Consider the following 20,339-nt stretch of genomic DNA (forward strand, 5'->3'; position numbering starts at 1 on the left):
CTTGGCAAAATAAAGGAAGAATCTGGCTATCATTTAGCAATGTCTTTAAATGAATATATGGATTTAACATAGTTACTATTGGACTAGGTGACAACAGGGAGAAGCTAGGTGACTCCAAATTCTATTTCCCTAAAGGCACTGAATGAGGAGAGAGAGACTGTGGCAGCACTGCTTGGGTATGAACTTCCCACTTAGGAAGCAATGAGCTAAGTTCTTTCTCTAAGTAGATCCATTTTGGTCATGTCCGGATGAAAGTAGTTATACTCCCAAAACTAAATGGTTCTGAGGTATTCCTTACACACTCCCCTGTCACCTCTTTACAAATGACTATATCCTTATTACCTTGCTTTTCTACAACATGAAAAATATCTAAAACTTAATCTACATTTTCACTTTCTCCAGCTCTTTTGCCAATGTGAAGCAATTATTATGTGTCCCTCAAAAGGAACACATTATTCTGGGTGGAAATAGCAAATAAATAGTAAAGAGGCCCTAATAACAAGTTTACTAGAATCTAAAATGCCAAATACTAAGAACAAACAACTGGAAATTAGAATAGCAAAGAAAGGAGAGGAAAATACTTTGTAACTCCATACAGAAGAAATTGCTATTTAGCGAAAGAGAGGCCACAGATGGGGAGGGAGTAATATTTACTCTCTCATTTTGTAAAACAAAATAGTTTCACCTTTACTAAAAAATATCTTTTAAAACTAAATTTACCTTGTGAGCAACAAGAAAATATTGATTCACAGAATTAAATATCACACTCTCCCCACCGCCAACAATCCAAATCACAAAGTACAGCATTTCCATATTTTAGCATGGAAAGAATTTTAGTCAAATTTAAGTCTCCCCATTCAGTTAGAATTAGAAAATCATAATATATATATAATGTGCCTGATTATAGTATTATGTTTGATACTATTTAAAGTTGCCCTCTTTATAAAGCATCTGGGATAAACAATAATTAGAGAAAGGTTTAAAATTGCTAGTCTTACCAAAGCAATTTTACACTACCAAATGATGGATGCCAACTTTTTAGCATATGCCAATGGCCTTGGATAGGAGAGCAAAGAATCTCAAATGTCATAAAATGTTTGCATTGTTAGAACTTTGCTAATTTCTCATAGGACATTTTAAATATTGCCTTGTAATGTCGGTTTACAAAGGCTTTGCTGCCCCATCTAGAGGGTCCTGCTGCTGCAAAAAAATCCATTTTAACAGCAACAATCCTTACCTAAAACAAGAGAAACAGTACTTTCTCTAGTTTCAGAAAAATAAGCACAAATAATACATTTACATAACTGTGTAAAATGTGCTTTGACCAAATGAATGGATTATGTATGTCCACAGAATCCCTCTCCACACATTCTCACCACCATTATCATCATCATCAGTCACCATCACTGTAAGCATTTTCTCCTCTTCCCTCTCCCTCTCCCTCAGATTTCCTTACCTCTCTCCCTCCCTGTACTGCCTCCAGTCTTTTCAGGTTCAAACCCTGGGGAAAAAAAAAAAATTGTTGGCAAAGAAGTAACTAATACTTAGTAATTAGTAGTGGAGCAAACATTTTGAAGTAAAATAATTCTCTTAACAAAGAAGATTTATATATAGATGACTATCTCATGCGTATGCCAATAACCATATCTGAGAAAGTCTCCAAATGTGGTGACAATGATTTCTTGCTAAATCCTAAGATCACAGGTAAAAATAAAATGTAAAGTATTTGTTTTATCAGTGATTGCCTGCCCCTTGGTGAAACCATAATCTAAAAGGTACTGTCTACAATTGAAGTAGCACATAAAGGATTTTCTGTGAGCATAAGATGAGAGAGGGTCATTCAGCCTGGGAATGGGCATTCACGTAGAGTCCACAGAGGAGATCGCATCTAACAAGTCTTTGAGGCTAAAGAGGAGGACCTATTGCATATAACACTCTAAAAACCTGGCCACTCAAAGTGAGGTGCCTAATGCATCATGCCACCTAGGAATCAGAAGTTGCAGACTATCCATGAAGACATAATGCACATCATGGTGACTATAGTTAATAATACCATATTGCATATTTAAAATCACTAAGAGAGTAAATCTTAAACGTCCTCATCACAAGAAAAAAATTGCAACTCTGTGGTGTTGACTGTCAACTAGACTTATTGTGATCATTTTGCAGTGTACATAAATATTGGAATCATTATGTTGTACACTTGTAACTAATGTTATATGTCAACTACACCTTAATTAAAAATTGCTTATTATTTTAAAAAATGCAGGCTGTCAGAACCCACCCAGGACACATGGAGCAAGAATATACATTTTAACACACTTTCCAGGTGATTCATATGTAGTAGTTTGAGAAGTACCTCTTTGAGAGGTCTAGGAAAGATGGGTGGATTAACTGGCATACTGGTGAAGTGGGCACAAAGAAGTGGAGAGGAAAGAAGGCTGTAAAATGACCAATTGTGAGGTGTTTAAAGAGAAGGTGTTTGGACTTACTCTTTTTTTTTTTTTCCAGTGTTCCAAGATTCATCATTTATACATCACACCCAGTGCTCCATGCTATACATGCCCTCTTTAGCAAATGCTTACTTTGGTAGAGTTTTTGAAAATTGAGATTAATTTTTTAAAATACCAAAGACAGACATAAATGAGGACCCATGTACTCTCCTATAGCCACATTTCATTTTTTTCCTTTCTTTTAGAAACACTATCAGATGAAAAGCTGAAAAAAATTCAAATAAATATTGAAATTTATCATAAATATTTTTCACATGCTTCTAAATTATTTGATTTAGCTTTAGAAAGTGTGTTTTTAACCATTTTATAATTATCATTAAGAATTTTGATTAAGTCGGGGCACCTGGGTGGCTCAGTGGGTTAAGCCACTGCCTTTCGCTCAGGTCATGATCTCAGGGTCCTGGGATCAAGTTCCGCATCAGGCTCTCTGCTCAGCAGGGAGCCTGCTTCCCTCTCTCTCTCTCTCTGCCTGCCTCTCCGTTTACTTGTGATCTCTCTCTGTCAAATAAATAAATAAAATGTTTAAAAAAAAAAAGAGTTTTGATTAAGTCAAACTGTTTCTCTGTTTTTGATGAAAACTGAAGAGCATACAACCCCAACTCTATATTCTACATTATCACCAATATATTTGGTGAGAAAATTGGCCCACAAGAAAGATATGCTGAACTTAAGTATTTCATTCCAAGTTTTATATTTTGGAATTTAAGAACGATTATTGTTTTGTGGTTTTGTTGAACAGAACATTGGAAGTGTGATACCTTACTAATTAGGTATATCTTTTCATTTGGTGACAGCATCTGTGTTTACAAGTTTAAAATTTCACCTTTTCCTGTGTAAACTCATTTCTTGACTTGTTTAGACAGAAACATATTAACACAAATATTCAATAAGTCTATTTTATTTGTAAAAATAGACTATTATTCTGTTGACTCTAGAAATGGCCTTAGAATCAATCTGGCAAACCAGTTATTCTTGTATATAAATGACAGCCCAATTTCTGAGTGTAGAAAATTACCTGCATTTACAGAATACATTTTGGAAGCTTAAAATTCACATAGAAAAAGATATAAAACAAACTACAGAACATTTCTTAAACTTGGCAGTGTAGGTTAAAAATAAATTCTATAGAGGCATTCATGCTCATAACTTTGAGAATATGGGAAATGTTATAATGATATGCTTTTGAATTTAGACTGATACGGGTTTAAATCTCCAGTTTATCATCTTCTTCTGTAGGTTAACAAATTACATAATAGCCCTCAACCTCATTTTTTGGTTCTCAAAAAATAATATCATGGCTATGCCACAAGGTTTCTATGAAGACTGAATAATGTGTGTATAGTACTTAATAAAGGACCAGGCACAGTATATCCCAAAATAATAATTATATTTTTGTTCTTCCTCCTCTTACTCTAACTTTTATTGCCATTATTATGTATATAATGTGTCTACATAGAAGACCAATTTAAAAAAAAATGTCCTGGTTTTAGCCTTTTATTTGAAGGATGCAAAATATCTGGAACATATTTATAAACACTGTACAATGAGAACGTTCATGCTGGCTAAGCACAAGCAAAAATGTTTATGCACACGTTTTCTTATTTGGTACTCATAACCACATTTGAGGTAGCTATTGCTTTCATAAAATTTGGGGGAAAAATTACCACAAGTTCTCTGTTTCCTACTTCCCCTGCCATCCAATTCTGGGACTCAAATTAAGTGTTAAATGGCTTGTTACAGTCTCAGCAGCTGACACTGAGCCATTTTAAAGTCTTTCTCTTCTCTTGAGACTTCTCTTGAACTCTTGAGAAGTTCACTGATATTTTCTTCTGTCTAATCTATTTATCACATTTAGTGAATTTTTATTTCGATATCTTAGTTTTCATTTCTATATATTTTTTAAGATTTTATTTATTTTGAGAGAGAGAGGACTCATGTGAGAATGAGGGGAAGGGCAGAGGAAGAGAGAATCTCCAGCAGGCTCCATGCTGAGCACAGAGCTGGGCATGGGCTCAGTCCCATGACCCTGAGATTATAATGTGAGCTGAAACCAAGAGTTGGGGGCTTAATTGACTGAGCCAGCTGGGTGCCCCCATATTTATTTTTAATAGTGTTTTGAACTTCTTGTCTTTAATTCTATCATCTGTCATTTCCAGGTGGGTTTCTATTGGCCAACTTTTCTCCTGAGGATGGTCATATATTCCTATTTCTTCTCATGTCCAGTGACTTTTTTATTGGTCACCAGACACTGATGTTTATTTTGCTTAGTGCTAGATTTTATTGCCCTAGAAGGAGTTAAAAATTGATTCTCGCTGATGGCTAATTTACTTTTGGATCTAACTGATCCTTCTGATGCTTGTTTGTAAAAAATGTTTAGGATGGGTCTCAAGGAATGGTTAGAGTGACTCATTCCTATTACTACAGCTTGACACTTTGTGCTCTCCACTGAATACTCCATGAAGATTTCCAGAACTGTGAGAGCTCAGGGAATTCATTTACTTAAAGTTCTCTATCAATTATTCCTTTTTGGCCATTGTTTTTCACCTGGCCTTGTGAAATCTCATTCTATATTTGTAATAGGTCACTACTCAAAATTCTCAGGGCTACACTGATACAAATTTCTAGAATTCTCTCTCTGTGTCTTTCCCTCCTTTGTGGCAATCTACCCCACAAATTCTAGTTGTCTTGTTCTCTCCAAACTCAGGGTCTCCTCAAAGACCCTGAAGTTCTCTCCCAGCTGTCCCACGATGCACCATGGTCTCTATATTGCCTCTGGGAAGAAATTCAGGTATTGTAGGTGCTCTTGATTTGTTTCCCTTCTCTCAGGAATTATGGCGTTTCTCTATTTTTTTAATGTGTGAGAACTGCATTACATGCTTTGTCCAATTTTCTAACTATTACAGCAAGAGCATGAGTCATATAGTCATTACCCATTCATGAATAGAAGCAGAAGTCAAGGTATGTATTTGAAACTTACTTTTTCAAAGAAAAAAATAGAAGCTTACAAAATTTAAATGATACCATCTGAACATAGAGCAAGTATGTACAAAAAAGCAAAACTTAATCTAATATTTTAAGAGCCTGGATACCACGTTCATCCATTCATCCTTCATCAAGTTTCTTCAAATTCACAGTAATCACAAATGTTTAATGCATTCCATACATAAGGACACAAATTTATTATAACATGGAACTCATGCAAGGGTCATGAAGATTCTTCAAGGCAATGTAGTGATGGAGAGGAGCTGGATTTCAGAACTTTAAGAAAAAGTGTACCTGTTTGAATGGGATAGGGACTGGAGGGTAAGCTTGCCAGCACAGATATGGTATATTATGTAAACTATGTAAAAAGCTTGGTCATAATTTAAGCATTGAATTATTAAAAGGCCTATCTTAAGATTGAAGAACTGAGTCAGAGAATTTGATGCCAAGAATTTGGCAGCCGTAATGGGCAAGGAATAATGATCTAAAAGGATTCTCCTCATACTAACGGGGCCTCAGGCAAGAGTGTGTCTCAATGGAGAAGTCAAATGATCTAGGGCATAATAAGATTCACGAAGAATTCGTGAAGTATGATCTGGGAGATGGTAACTCCTAAGGGATGACAGAAATTAGTCCGAGTAAGACTAAGACTAAAAAAGACTAAGCCTTTAATTCAGAAAGTCAGGGAGTTTGAGTGGGGAAAGCTTTTAGGGGAATACAAACTGTGACTTCCAGCTTTGACTAGGAAAACTGTATCAATCTTGATTTTTGCTAACTCTTACTGTCAGTAACTTAGTCAGTGCTTTGGAAGATCAGACCATAAGATTCCGCCAACTAACTAAGCAGTAACAGTCAAGAAAAGGAATTATATTTGAAAGAAATATTAATCTCAAAGAACCCAAGCTCCTTTGTGTTCACTCAGAGATATACCACACAATTTTCACGTCTTTAAATGAAAAAATACTTTGCATTTTCATATTTTGCAGAATCTCTACTAAAATATACATTGAAATAAATCAGAAAGAAATGAATGTTTTAACACTATTCACTGAGTTAAAATTGCTCTCAGGAAGACTTGAAGTAGACAAGAACAGTAAAAGTATGTTTACACACACACACATATGTATACTGGTTGACTCTTAAAATTAAGACTTACAAAATTTTCATCGATATGAAAACCCACTTCATTATTCTTAAGCAGTCCAGATATAGTATTTATTCAACATGTCTTGAGAAAAATCATATTTAAAAATATTCTGACCAATATGAGTGAACCAAATTGTATTTCCCTCACTATATAGATGTTCTCACTAGAGACTCTTAAATTCTTTGTGTTGATAAAAATTAAGCACAAGACCATAAGAGACTCTTAATCTCAGGAAACAAACTGAGGGTTGCAGGGGGGTGAAGAAGGAGGGATAAGGTGGCTGGGTTTTAGACACTGGGGAGGGCATGTGTTATGGTGAGTGCTGTGAATTGTGTAAGACTGATGATTCACAGACCTGTGCCCCTGAAGCAAATAATTCATTATATGTTAATTTAAAAAAATAAATAAAAATTTAAAAAAGGAATAAAATATGCTCTAAAAAATTTTAAGCATATAAGATCAAACCAAAATGTTATACATTGTAGGCAAAAAAAAAAAAAAAAGCAAATGTTCTGCAGTGTGCTAAATTAAGATAGTTTAGTAAGGCATTAAGGCGGAAAATCTATTATCTAAATGTCTGCATGAAGACCAGTAACTATGCTGTGGTATGAGGTCATCTCTGTCTAAAATACATATAGTGGAGAGATATTCTCCTTTATAATGATTATAAACTCTTCCCAAGCTGTTCATGTCCTTAAGATTTCCCCTGCCTCCTTATCAGCAAAAACTCAGAAATAAAGTATCCAATACCCTTCTATTAAGTTGATTTCCTTTTCCAATATGAAGAACTATGGAATGAACAGAGGAAGTGAATATCTCCTTTTCGGTACTGCGAAGGCTTCATTGTGATGATTTTCCTTAAATGTAAAAAGTAGTTATGATTTAACTAGATGAAAACAAAATTGATATTTATTTATTTATTTATTAAGATTTTATTTATTTATTTGACACAGAGAGACGCAGCGAGAGAGGGAACAGAAGCAGGGGGATTGGGAGAGGGAGAAGCAGGCTTTCTGCTGACCAGGGAGCCAGATTTGGGGCTTGATCCCAGAACCCTCAGATCAGAACCTGAGCCGAAGGCAGACACTTAATGATCGAGCAAAGAGGCATCCCCAAAATTAATTTTTAAATGACACAAATAGGGCTCCTGGGTTGCTCAGTTGGTTAAGTATCTGCCTTCAGCTCAGGTTATGATTCCTGGGTTCTGGGATAGAGTCCCCATCAGGTTTCCTGCTCAGCGGGGAATCTGCTTACCCCTCTCCCTCTGTCTGCTGCTCTGCCTAACTGTGTTCTCTCTGCCAAATAAACAAATTAAATCTTAATTAATTAATTAATTAAAGTGACACAAGTAACTGCGCAAATTTTCACATATAGCCTCAGACATGGAGGCATTAGAAAGCGCTAGAACAGCTTTAACTAACTTGTAGTTCAGCCTCTTCATTTGACAGATGAGGGGGCCTGTCGCAGGGAACCTAACTTATAAGTGGCAGATTCAGGGCTTGAACTTTGGTCAGTGGGTCCTGAATCCAGGACTATCTTTCTTTTACCAAATTGCTTTAGTAACTCTATTATAAATCATTGTCTTAAAAGCTATATAGCTTTTGGAGCAGTTCTTAACCATTTTGTGTCTCAGGTTCCACAGCTGTAAAACTGAGAAAATTTGTAGGAATAAATGAGAGACTACACATAAGAAACAGCTCTGGGCCTAGTCCCTAGCTAACGTAATGTGTGTACTAATTTTTATCAGTAGCTTCAGATATTGCTGTCTTTTTATATTAACCAAACGAAAGACTGTTAGTACAGTTATAAAAATAATTAGTATTTTGGGGCTGTTCTCCATGTGCCAAGCACTGCTTTAAGTGTTTTACTTGAGTCATTCAATTCTTAGAATAACGTTATTACATATCACAACCAAATCATCTTCCCATATTGAGCTAAAATAACCTTGTAGTTGTTCTGCTCTGCCACCTTGGTTCTTGCCATTGTTAGCTTCATTCTGTGGCTATGATACATGGCCTCAAAGAATGATAAGAGTGTGAGTAAAACACTTCCAGTCTCTCTGCTTCTACGACTATATCTCTTCTTAAACAGGGACATCATTTTAAGGAGAAAACCACATTTTGGAAGATGAGAACATGTTAACTAAAGATTCTGGTTTACCCACGAAGAAAACACTATGGGGGTGGAAAGATGTAAGAGTCGTACCAGATGATCTCTCGTGAACTTTAAAATCTGGTATCTGCGCTGTTTTAATTTTGAGACAGGCAGATAGGTTCTTGCTATGCATCTTCCCATCTTGTATGGCTCCTCAGTGAGACTGATGAAACTACTCAAGAAGTAAAAAATTCCAGCAAATCCGAACACAACTTGACATACCTATTGTCAACCTTAGCTGATTCCTAAATTCAGGTTTTCTTAATTTGGATATCTGCCTTTTCATCTATCAGCTTGCTGCACAGACTTGAAATTCAGTGTCAAGTTTCAATTACATTGCTGATAAAAGGAATCTTCAGTTGTATATCTGGATTCCTAACCTTAGCCTTATTTAGGATTCATTTTGTAAGTGACAGTTGTGACTAGTCATAGGTTGGCAGAACAGACTTAGAAATTTAGAAACTTTCCCAAGGCTGCTGAACCTACTTAAAAACGGCAAGAATCCACTCTTGTATATAATGCCCAGTCTTCCTTTTTTTTTTTTTTTTAAGATTTTCTTTATTTATTTGACAGACAGAGATCATAAGTAGGCAGAGAGGAGGAAGAAGGCTCCCCACTGAGCAGAGAGCCTGATGAAGGGCTCAATCTCAAGACCCTGAGATCATGACCTGAGCTGAAAGCAGAGGCTTAACCCACTGAGCCACCCAGGCACCCCTGCCCAGTCTTCCTTTAAAGTTAATGAACATAGTTTAAAAACACTTTGTAATTAAAGGAATTACAATTACATGGAATTACAAATGAAACACAATGTTATATTGGAAACACTTTTTAATACTACATTGGCATTGTAAGTCAGAGATTTGTAGTGTCCCTGGGAACAGGCTAAAATCTATCCTAAAACTAAAAACAAGCAAGTGTCAAAATGTGTTAAATTTCGTTTCCCTTTCTTCTATTCAAAGTTAGTCATTCTAATCATCTTTGAAACTTTATGTGCATGATCTCTGTAATCCATTCACTAGCTGCTTTGAATTTCTCCTCATCTCCCTTTTCAGAAGCCAAGATATGTCATTATTTTCAGGGACTTCACCATTCTTCACAGCTAAAGTTCTGACATTTCAAAAATGGGAAATCAACCCATATTTCCTAAGTAATAACATAACTACACCACAGGATATTTTTAAATGTACACATATGCATATAACAAGTACAGTATACATGTATCAAATTCTTCCTAGAAGACAGGCACTTTAGTGCTAAGCACCTTGAATGACCTTTTCCTATTCCTCACAGTAACTGATTCCTTACAGTTATACTATGTTGCAAGTGCCATTATTAATTCTCATTTTGTCATAGAATGATTGAGGCAGAGAGGTTAACTTGTCTAAGGTTACAAAGCTAGAAAGAGGTAGAGTTTAGTACTGAATGCAGAATATATGATTACGAAGTTTCTTTTGCAACCACTACACATACTAACTACCTCCATGAGTAAGTATCACTTTATGCTTTATGTATATAGAGATGGATTAAATAAATATATATTTAATAAATGAATAAGTAACCCATTAGATGAGTAAGCCTAATTCTGGAATTATATTAAACTTCACTTAAACCATGTCATTTTTACATACTGGAGAAGTAAATCCAAAATAAATTCTTGGTTTTGAATTTATTTAGGTTTTGGCAATAACTGTGAAAAAAGAAAAGTTAAAGTAAATGAGATTGGATTCCAGGGTTCTTGATTTCTTGGAAAGAAATGTAATATTCAATTGAAATATTTCCTGGGGCAGACAAAGATTAAAAGAAAATTAATGTAACTATGTGGGGCATAAATAACATTTTCATAGAGTTTGTCTGTGATTATCGTTGCTCTAGGCTAACTAAAATATTTAACAAGTATAGCACTTTTAAGCCTCCAATATTCTCGCAGTGCTCATCTTGGTATAGCACATATGTTAAATTTCTTCTGCTCCAGAGACTTGGGTCCTGATATTTTATGAACTTAGATACAATGAAGTATGCTAAAAATGGATTATTTCCAGTGTTTCTGATGTTCATAGCTTGGTGGTCATTAATGGAAAAGATGTCCTTCCATTTTAGATATGAGAGAAATCAACAACATAAAACTTCTGCCAAGACTTTGCTTAATATTATTTCTGACAATCTCTATTTGTTAATTGAATTCTTAAACAGGAAGTTAAAAATACCGTTTCAGAAAACAAGTAACCCTTCATATTGTCAATGAAAGGCAGATTGCTTTAGAATACTCTCATGGTGGTAAGCACCAGTCTAACTGTGAATTTAAACAGATATGGACAGGATGAGTACTTAATGTGTGGAACGTGGCATTGTTAAATATCTGAAAAATTATTGTCTGGTTATACTCAGCTAGCAATCTGTCTACTAAGCTGCCCTTTACATTCTTAAACATGCAACATAAAAACAGAATGTAGTGAGGTTGTTCAAAAGAGAGGATTAATATTTAGCATATGGTTAGCTATCTATCATCTACCTATGTATCTGTGTATCATCTATCACTTCCCAACTCCTCTTAACGTCCATTCCCATCATTCCATTACAGAACCCGGTTCTCTTGATAGTGCTTGGACAACAGCAGGCATACTTCTACTTTGGTTTTTGAACTAGGTGCTTATCCCAGCTGGAATGCCCCTCACCTAGATGTCTGCATGGCCAACTCCAACAGCATCTCGTCTTTGTTTACATTTTGCCTTCTCAGTGAGGTCTGCTAAGGTCTGCTTTTACAACTCTCTTTAATATTATAGTTTACTCTCTTTTTTACCTCCAGGGACACATAGAACCTGTTAACATACTGTATAAATTTATTATTACTCTGCATTATCTATCTTTCCACATTAGAAATTAAGTGACAGAAAGACAGGGATTTTTGTTATTATGTTTTCTAATTTACCCCAATTGCCCAAACAGTGCCTGGAGCATGGTAAATGCTAAATCCTTGTTGAATGAATGGATTATTTATTTTTCTATTCATCCCTGTATCTATAAAGAGTTTCACTCAATCTATACTAGGTTAGTTTATATTTATAAATTATAGAAGTGGTGCTGGCTTTAGTGATCTAGCACATAAAATAAATTCATTTATTCTTAATAAAATTAGATGAACAAAAATTTAAAATTTTATTTATCATTTTAAGAGTTTCAGCATTTTTTTTATCACAGTAGATCTTGTGACAACACCAAAGCATGCCATCATGTTTTTCTCTTAAGTGCCTGAGCGATAATCAGTGACAAAGACTTTATAAGAAAAAATATGTGGAATTTGAAATCTCTCTTAGAGCATAATTCTTACCTGGACACTGTCCCTTTTCTATCAAGATGACAAATAGCATGGATTACAGGAATCTATCACAATACTTAGAGTAATTATTCGGTTTTATCAGAATTTTAAAAATTTAAAAAGGGTTAGCTCAGAAAGACTGAGTTTATATTATGAACTGAGGACATCAATTTATAAAATGGTAAAGTTACATATGATTTTATGTACTAAATTCTAAATGACATTCAAAAGGTTTCTGATACTGACACTGTCAATTCCTTCTTAAGTAAGATCTCTTGATGAAAATCCAAGAGAAGCTGAAAAAAAAAGTTTGTTTTTTAAGACTTTATTTATTATTTATTTATTTGTCAGAGTGAGTGAGAGCGCGAGCACAAGCTGGGGTGGGAGGAAAGGCAGAGGAGAAGCAGACTCCTGCTGAGGAAGGAGTCCAATGCGGGACTGACCCAGGCTTCTAGCATCATGACCTGAGCCAAAGGTAGATGCTTAACCCACTGAGCTATCCAGGCACTCCCCCAAAATGCTTTTATTTCACTTTTTCTTTCAACTTCTTGACTACTTCACATTCTGTTTGTCCTTCTTCCTGGGTCTCACTAACATCTCTCCACTCATGTCAGTCTGCATTAAGATGAATTTTCACTTGTCAGGGTCACTATTATTTGCAGAAATCTCAACAGCTCAGTTCTTCAAAGTTCCCATGAAGTAATGAATTCTATTCCTAAACAGGCACTGCAAAATGCTCACTGCCACTTACTTACTACCCAGAACGGGTGTCTCACTCTACTTGTTCGGTAGAGCCCTCAATGCTGTCCTCTTTTTGCGATGTCTGCAGGTTCTCTGGCCAGCAGCGTCTGTATACCACTTCTGTGTTCTCTGCCTAACTGAAGTGATAGGAGAAGTTTACATTCTCTTTGGATCTAAGACAAGAAGTTTATTCTTTGGAAAGAGTAAAAAAAAAAAAAAAAAAAAAAAAAAATCAAAAAGAAACCACCATGGTACTAACCAAACAGTATGTATCCTATTTGATGCTTATCTCTAATAGACATCTTTAAGGGTCACAACAGCTTAAAGGCTTTAACTATTTATGCATTTTACAATGACCATGTGGGTTACATGTGTGAACATAAACTACATGCTAGACTCTAGCTTCTAGACTCTGGGAAGATAGGCATAGAAAAAAAAAAAACAGACAATAATTCTTATCCTTGCAAAGTTTAAAATCTAGTGATTCAGTGGCTCATTCAGTTAAGCATCTGCCTTTGGCTCAGGTCATGATCCCAGAGTCAGAGATCAGAGCCTCATGTGGGGCTCCCTGCTTAGGGGGAGCCCCACATGAGGGGCTCCTGCTTCACCCTCTAACCTCTGCCTGCCACTCCCCTGCTTTTGCTCTCCCTCTCACTCTCAAATTAAAAAAAAAATACACAAAATCTTTTAAAAATAAAATATAGTGATTATATTATTTTTGTTAACATATATACATATGAGTATGCATCCATAAATGTAATATTACTTTCTATCATTTCACTAAAAAATAGTGCTTTGGAGGGATGCCTGGGTGGCTCAGATGGTTAAGTGTCTGCCTTTGGCTCAGGTCATGATCTCAGGGTCTTGGATCGAGCACCATGTCAAGCTCCCAGCTGAACGGGGGTGGGAGGGTGGGGGGACTCTGCTTCTCCATCTCCCTCTGCCTCTACCCTTGTTTCTCTTTCTCTTTCTCAAATGGATAAATAAAATCTTTTAAAAAAATATTGCATAGGATTCCTCCTTCCATTTATATGATAGAATAATACATTTAAAGAATTATTCTTCTACTATCAGATTTGGAGTGCAGAAAGCAATGACATTATTCAACTGTTTTCTACCACAACAAGATCTGTGTGGAGAAATTTTTTAACTGCTTCTTTTGATCTTGTGTTACTAAATTTTTTGTATGGGCATATTTTTAGGCACTTAAAAAATATCAAGCAGCAGTTAATAATAGGATACCCACATACATTTATTTGGTTTACAAAAACAATTAAATGTGTGGCATATTTCTTCTTTTAATTACTTACCTTTCAGATCTTGTATCAAACACTGTGGTTTGCATATATTTTAAGTGAAATAGGTTATGTCTTTTATTATTATTTTTTTAAGATTAACTTATTTATGGGGACCTGACTGGCTCAGGTGGTTAAGCATCTGCCTTCAACTCAGGTCATGTTCCCAGGGTCCTGACATCAAGTCCTGCATCAGGCTCCCTGCTCAGCAGGGAGTGGGCTTCTCCCTCTGCCCCTCTCCCTGGCTCCTGCTCATTTTCTCTCTCACACATGCATGCATGCAAAAATAAATAAATATCTTTTTTTAAAGATTTACTTATTTATGAGAGAGAGCAAGGGACGGAGAGGCAGAGGGAGAAATAATCTTAAGCAGACACTTAAGACACTCTACACTGAGCATAGAGACTGATACAGGGTTTGATCTAATGACCCTGAGATCATGACCTAAGCTAAACCAAGAGTCGGGTGCTCAACTGACTGTGCCACCCAGGTGCCTCATCATTTATTATATATTTGTTTGTTTTAGTTAAGCAAACAAATGCTCTAGAAAGCACACACTAAGATTCCTAATTCCCAAGGTTTATAGGTACAGGGAAATTTGTATGCATGTTCTGATCATATGGGGACGAGAATTATCTTAGCGATTAAAATAATTTCAAACTAAATAATCCATCATGCTTTTATTCTCCTGTTATCAAATAAAAACTATTTCTTTATCACTGATAAAAACCATAGAAAACAGTTTTCTCCAACTCAGCCTTTCAGGAGGTTTGAGATTTCAGGTACAATGATGTCTATACGCTATATATTCTGAGACTACTCTCCTTCCAACTCTGGTACTAACACATTTGTTCATCAGAGATTTGGGTAACTTCAGGTATTTTAGGTAGTGAAGTTTAAGGAACTCTTGAATATATTGGGATTCAAAGGACTGAAAGGACCATCATTCTTATAATGAAAACCATTAGTCCAATTAAAAGAATCTGCTTAAAGATAGGTAAGTAAATATTTTGAACATAGGTTTAAGTGCTACCTTTCCACAAGAAGGGCCTAAAGCACATAACTGATACATTTTAAAGATAGTTCATTATCTTTCCTAAAGCATTCTTTGGTTTTGTATTGCTAATAATGCCTTGCAGATGGCATTTAGAGTTACTACTTTTAACAACTAACAAATGCTCAAATACTTGGGGGAGCATCTTGACTGTTAATCTAAACTTTCATTCAAAAATTCTCCAAGTTCATGGAGATCTTCAATCACGTGAGCCTACCACATTCTCTTCAGTTTCCCTCTAATTTTTTTCTTGTTCTGTTTAGAGTACAAGACCCATTAGTTATCAGCTGACTTGACATAAAAACCTTTCAACTTTTTGGATCCTTCCTTCTGCTATACTTCCCCAGCAAAGACTAAACTCTGGATGTCATTTATATAAAATACAACTACATCTTCTAACTATATGTTGGAGAAAAAGAGTGTTTTTAAATTTATGATCACAGATTTACTCTCAACATTTTCTAAAAATCTTAATCTCTCCAACTTTAGAGTTTTTATACCAATGGTTACCAATGGTTCCCTTCTTGTAATGATCTTGCCCTACAATCCTCATAGGGTTATCTCCTTGCCTTTCAAATCTTGGTTTAACTTTACTGTGTCTGAGGCCTCCCTTGAACACTCCCTCCCTTGATACCTAAAATAGGTATCAAGTGGCTCTCTGTCATATCACTCAGTTTTTAATTTTCTCCTTGAAACTTACCACTAATAAATACTTTATTATTTTGTAGACTGGCTACTTCCTCTCACCAGAATGCAAGGCTCCTGAAAGTAAGCAATGTGTCTGTGTTATAAAGTTTTACCTCCCCAGTACCTAGAATAGGATCTGGCAATTAGTAGGTGCTAAATAAATATTTATTGAGTGAACAAAATAAATAAGCCTCTACACCTCTTATAAAATTGATATTTATTAACTCTTTTTTACAAGCATAGTACTAACATATAGCCTCTAATATTTGTAATTTAAATTCATTCCGAAGAAAAATTAATCAAATAAATGGATTCCTTTCTTTTACTGACCTTGGGCAAATTATCTAATCCTCTGAGATGACATTTTTTTTTTCCCAGAAAATTAGAAAATTGAACTAGTCTCTATAAGCTCTAAAATACTGAGATGTTCTTTTCTTTTAGAAAATTAAGGTTTAAACCTCTCTATTTTAGGGGCACCTGAGTGGTTCTGTCAGTTAAACATCTGCCTTCAGCTTAGGTTATGATCTCAGGGTCCTGGGATGGAGCCCCACATGGGGCTCTCTGCCCAGTAGGGATTCTGCTTCTCCTCCTCCACTTGTCCTCTGTCTTTCTCTCTCAAATGAATGAAATCTTTAAAACAAAAGAAAACAAAAACCTCTCCATTTTAATATTTGAGCTCTGTTACCTAATCAATTTCAACAACTATATCAATAGTTGTGGTCTTGGCCTATATTAGTGTCTCAGTGCTTTTCTTTAAAAATCTCCCTTAACTCATCTAAGAGCACTCCAAAATACTATACAGATAATCAGTGTCAGTGTGAGTACATTATTTAAACTTTGCTGTAGATACTTTTTATTTTTAATAATTATTACCTTGTAAATTGGCATAGCTTTCAGCATATTCACTTAAAAGTTTCCACTTTTAAATATAGTTTTCATTACATACCTCTCTGTATATCTGAGCAACTCTACTGAAGACTCAATATTAAACAAATAAATCAGACTATGTCAACATCTATTGCTAGAGATCTTAGTTTATTAAGTGTGTTTATTTCCATCATTATTAATTTCTAGGAATAACGAAATAGAACAGAAAAATAAATGTGTAGTCTCTGACTGTAAGTTAGAAATTGCACCGTGGCTTAAATTTTCATCGACAGATCAATGTTACATAACTTTGACAGATCAATGCTGCATAATGTAATTTAATGTCCTCTCAAACTCAAAGGACTATCTGAAAATAAAATGACAATTTCCATTTCCCTATTCTCTAATTTAACTGCATTTGCATCATGAATTTCTGGAAATTGGATCGCTCTTGGAAATCTACGAACATTAAGAAGAGAATGTTACAACTATTTGGGACATATTTTTATCCTCCCAATCTGATAATAACATCTTTCAAAAGTCAGGTGATGCTTTAAGCACACAATTTGCAATAATCAGATTTCCCCTGAAACTAGTGCAGTGATTTGTAAGAGTAAGAAAATCTAATTAAATAAATTCCACGGCTACATTTGGCAAAGTTTAGCCAGGATGTACCAGCTCAGATGACATATTTTGAAATTAAATACCATGAATTAACTCCAAAAATAAGGTTCTCTGATTTAGTCTACTTGAAAGTGTAGCCATGGAAATGTTAGGCAATCTGACCATGGCTTGAAAGTCAAGGGTTATTTGTATGACAAAGAAGTGGTCGGTCGGAAATGTATTCTTTAGTCTTAAAGACTTCAAACTACTTTTAGCTTTTCTAACAAGGGGCCTGCAAACCTGTGAGAAACTGTGAAATTCCATAGCTCCCTTTTACCAACTCTGTCCCACCATCACCAAGAATGCAGGGGTTTTTTTGTTTGTTTGTTTTTAAGATTTTATTTATTTATTTGCCAGAGAGAGAGAGAGAGAGAGAGAGAGAGCGCACAGGCAGGCAGAGTGGCAGCAGAGGCAGAGGGAGAAGCAGGCTCCCGGCCGAGCAAGGAGCCCCATGTGGGACTCGATCCCAGGACACAGGGATCATGACCTGAGCCAAAGGCAGCCACTTAACCAACTGAGCCACCCTAGCAGGTGTTGGTGGTAAAGTGGTGAGCATAGCTGCCTTCCAACTGAGCCACCCAGGCGTCCCATGAATGTAGTTTACCTTAAAGAGGAAGGGAAAGACAGTCTTTATTGACCAACTTTTGTGGCAGCATATTATCCTCTTGTCAACAGTCATTTAACAAGCTCACTGACTTCTCACTTTTGTTCTCTGGTTCATTCATTCATTCAATCAACACTGTGCTGCGTACCTACTATATGCCTATATGCCAGGCCCTATTTTATGCTCTGGGTCAATATAAGACAAGATACATTTCTTATGGTGTTTACATTAAAATATTTTGTAAATGTGAAACTCTGCATAAAGATTTAAAGAGTGTTAAATTTTAAAAAAAAACAGCTTAAGAAATTATTTAGCTCATCTTTTCTTTTCTTTTCTTTCTTTCTTTCTTTTTTTTTTTTTTTTAAATTTCGTGAGTAAACTGAGTCCTTGAGGTAAGGAACCTGACTCCTCAAGATTATACAGTGAGTTAGTGAAAGTCCACAGTATACGTGATACCAGTTTTTGTTCTATTTCTCCAAATAACCATTAAGGATAATTACCAATTCACCTCTACCTTCTAAAATGATCTTCTTTTATTCTTTCACTATTTTTTGGTTATTCTTTTACTGTGATGTGAATGACCTGGTTGCGAGAGTTAAACTTTTCAGTTTGCCCTTTTCTGAGTCACCTTCAATTTCAGGTTCTTTAATTGTTGTCTGACACCATAGGAACAATCTTGGCTGCAAAGGAGGCCAGGTGAATCCCCAAGGTTTACTGCTCTGTGCTTCATTTCTCTTCTGTTGCTAACTGTGAGACCATTTGGCAACAGTTGACTCAGAGCCTTAAGATAATTAGTTCTTTCTCAGAATGGTGTGGTTTTTAAAGAGGAAAATATGCAACATTTGTTTCAAAACCCAAATCTATCATTTGTAGAATGTGACCCATTTTGGTGGTTCTATGATATTTTTGAAAACAGTTTATATAAATAATGTCCTCAATAAAGTTGTCTCCTTCTAGCTTACTTCTGAATTATTTTTAATACTATCCCAAGCACATCTCATCTCGGATAAAAAGAAACAAACAAAAAACGTGGCAGGAAAATGTAAAAGACTACAGATGTAGTAAAATTAGAAGACAATTTTAATTAAGTGGATGAATAAGGTTTAATACACTAATAAGACACTTTAATTTCATTTTATACAAACATTTAGCACCTAAGATTTAGAATAAATTACTACATATTGAATCTCTCAGTAGTATCCTAACATTTTAACTCAATCATATTAACATAGGAAGCTATATTCTAATGTGTTTTAAAAAGATTAATATGAAATTTCCTGTATGATTGGATAAAAATTTCTTATAATTTCTACATATCTATATATTTCTAAGATAATAATCTAAGCCCATCATAATTGAAATATTTCTTAATAAATGTAATTCAATTCTTCAAAAAACATTTTTTTAACATAACAGATCAACAACCAGATCAGGCCTGACTAAATTTTATTGTTCTTTATTATATAGGTAATGATGAAAATAAAATCCATATGGAGCACTAAAAATAAACAACTTGTTAAGATTGTGGTTTAAAATAAAAAATACATTTTGGTCTTCATCCAGAGTTCCTGGCACACAGCTCCTAAAACCATTGGAATTTCCTAAGTGATAAACATGAACATAAGAGCTATCATTATTTTCCAATATTGTGGGAAATAATTTGCTGCTTCACAGCCAATGGGATGACTCTCATTTTATGATAGAAAATAAGTAAACCAATCTCTTTGGCATGGAATTCAGAACACTTGCAATCTTTGATCAGTTCACACTTCTTACCTCATTTATAATTAATATTATGATAATGTAACTTTTATTATTATATAACGATGAATATTATTGTGTCACACTGAGGTACATCAAAATACTCAATATTTCTCAATCTCTTGTACATTCACAGCTTCCTGTGTTTGTTCCCTATAACAAAAATGTCACAGTATTATCTCTGCTATAGAAATCTCTAAGGATAACAGAATTCAAATGTCACTATCTCCTGAGCTTTCTTAAATCTTTGTAAAAGAAAATCGTATTTCCTTTCCTTATACGTCCTTAATCTTTGAACACTTGTTACAGCATTTGCCATCATCTATTCTGTATGTTAAATCCCCATCTATAGGATGCCTGGGTGGCTCAGTTGGTTAAGCATCTGCCTTCAGCTCAGGTCATGATCCCAGAGTCCTGGGATCAAGTTCAGCATCAAGCTTCTTGCTCAGAGGGGAGCCTGCTTTTCTCCCTTTGTCTCTCCCCCTGGTTGTGTGCTCTCTTTCTATCTCTGAAAAATAAATAAATAAATATCTTAAAAAAATAAATAAATCCCCATTT

General features: G+C 35.2%; 1 protein-coding gene across 4 annotated transcripts in view; it reads right to left on the reverse strand.

Annotated features, from left to right (window-relative positions):
- CCSER1 (coiled-coil serine rich protein 1) overlaps nt 1-20,339 on the reverse strand; it is a 1,379,910-nt gene that overhangs the window by 484,865 nt on the left and 874,706 nt on the right. For all 4 annotated transcript variants that reach the window (XM_082727420.1, XM_082727421.1, XM_082727423.1 and 1 more), the window contains exon 10: nt 1,457-1,501. In XM_082727420.1, the coding sequence (XP_082583546.1) occupies nt 1,457-1,501 (45 nt within the window). The remainder of the gene's footprint in view (nt 1-1,456; nt 1,502-20,339) is intronic.

This window comes from Mustela nivalis (genome assembly GCF_964662115.1).
Source record: "Mustela nivalis genome assembly, chromosome: 4".
NCBI classification, from domain to species: domain Eukaryota; kingdom Metazoa; phylum Chordata; class Mammalia; order Carnivora; family Mustelidae; genus Mustela; species Mustela nivalis.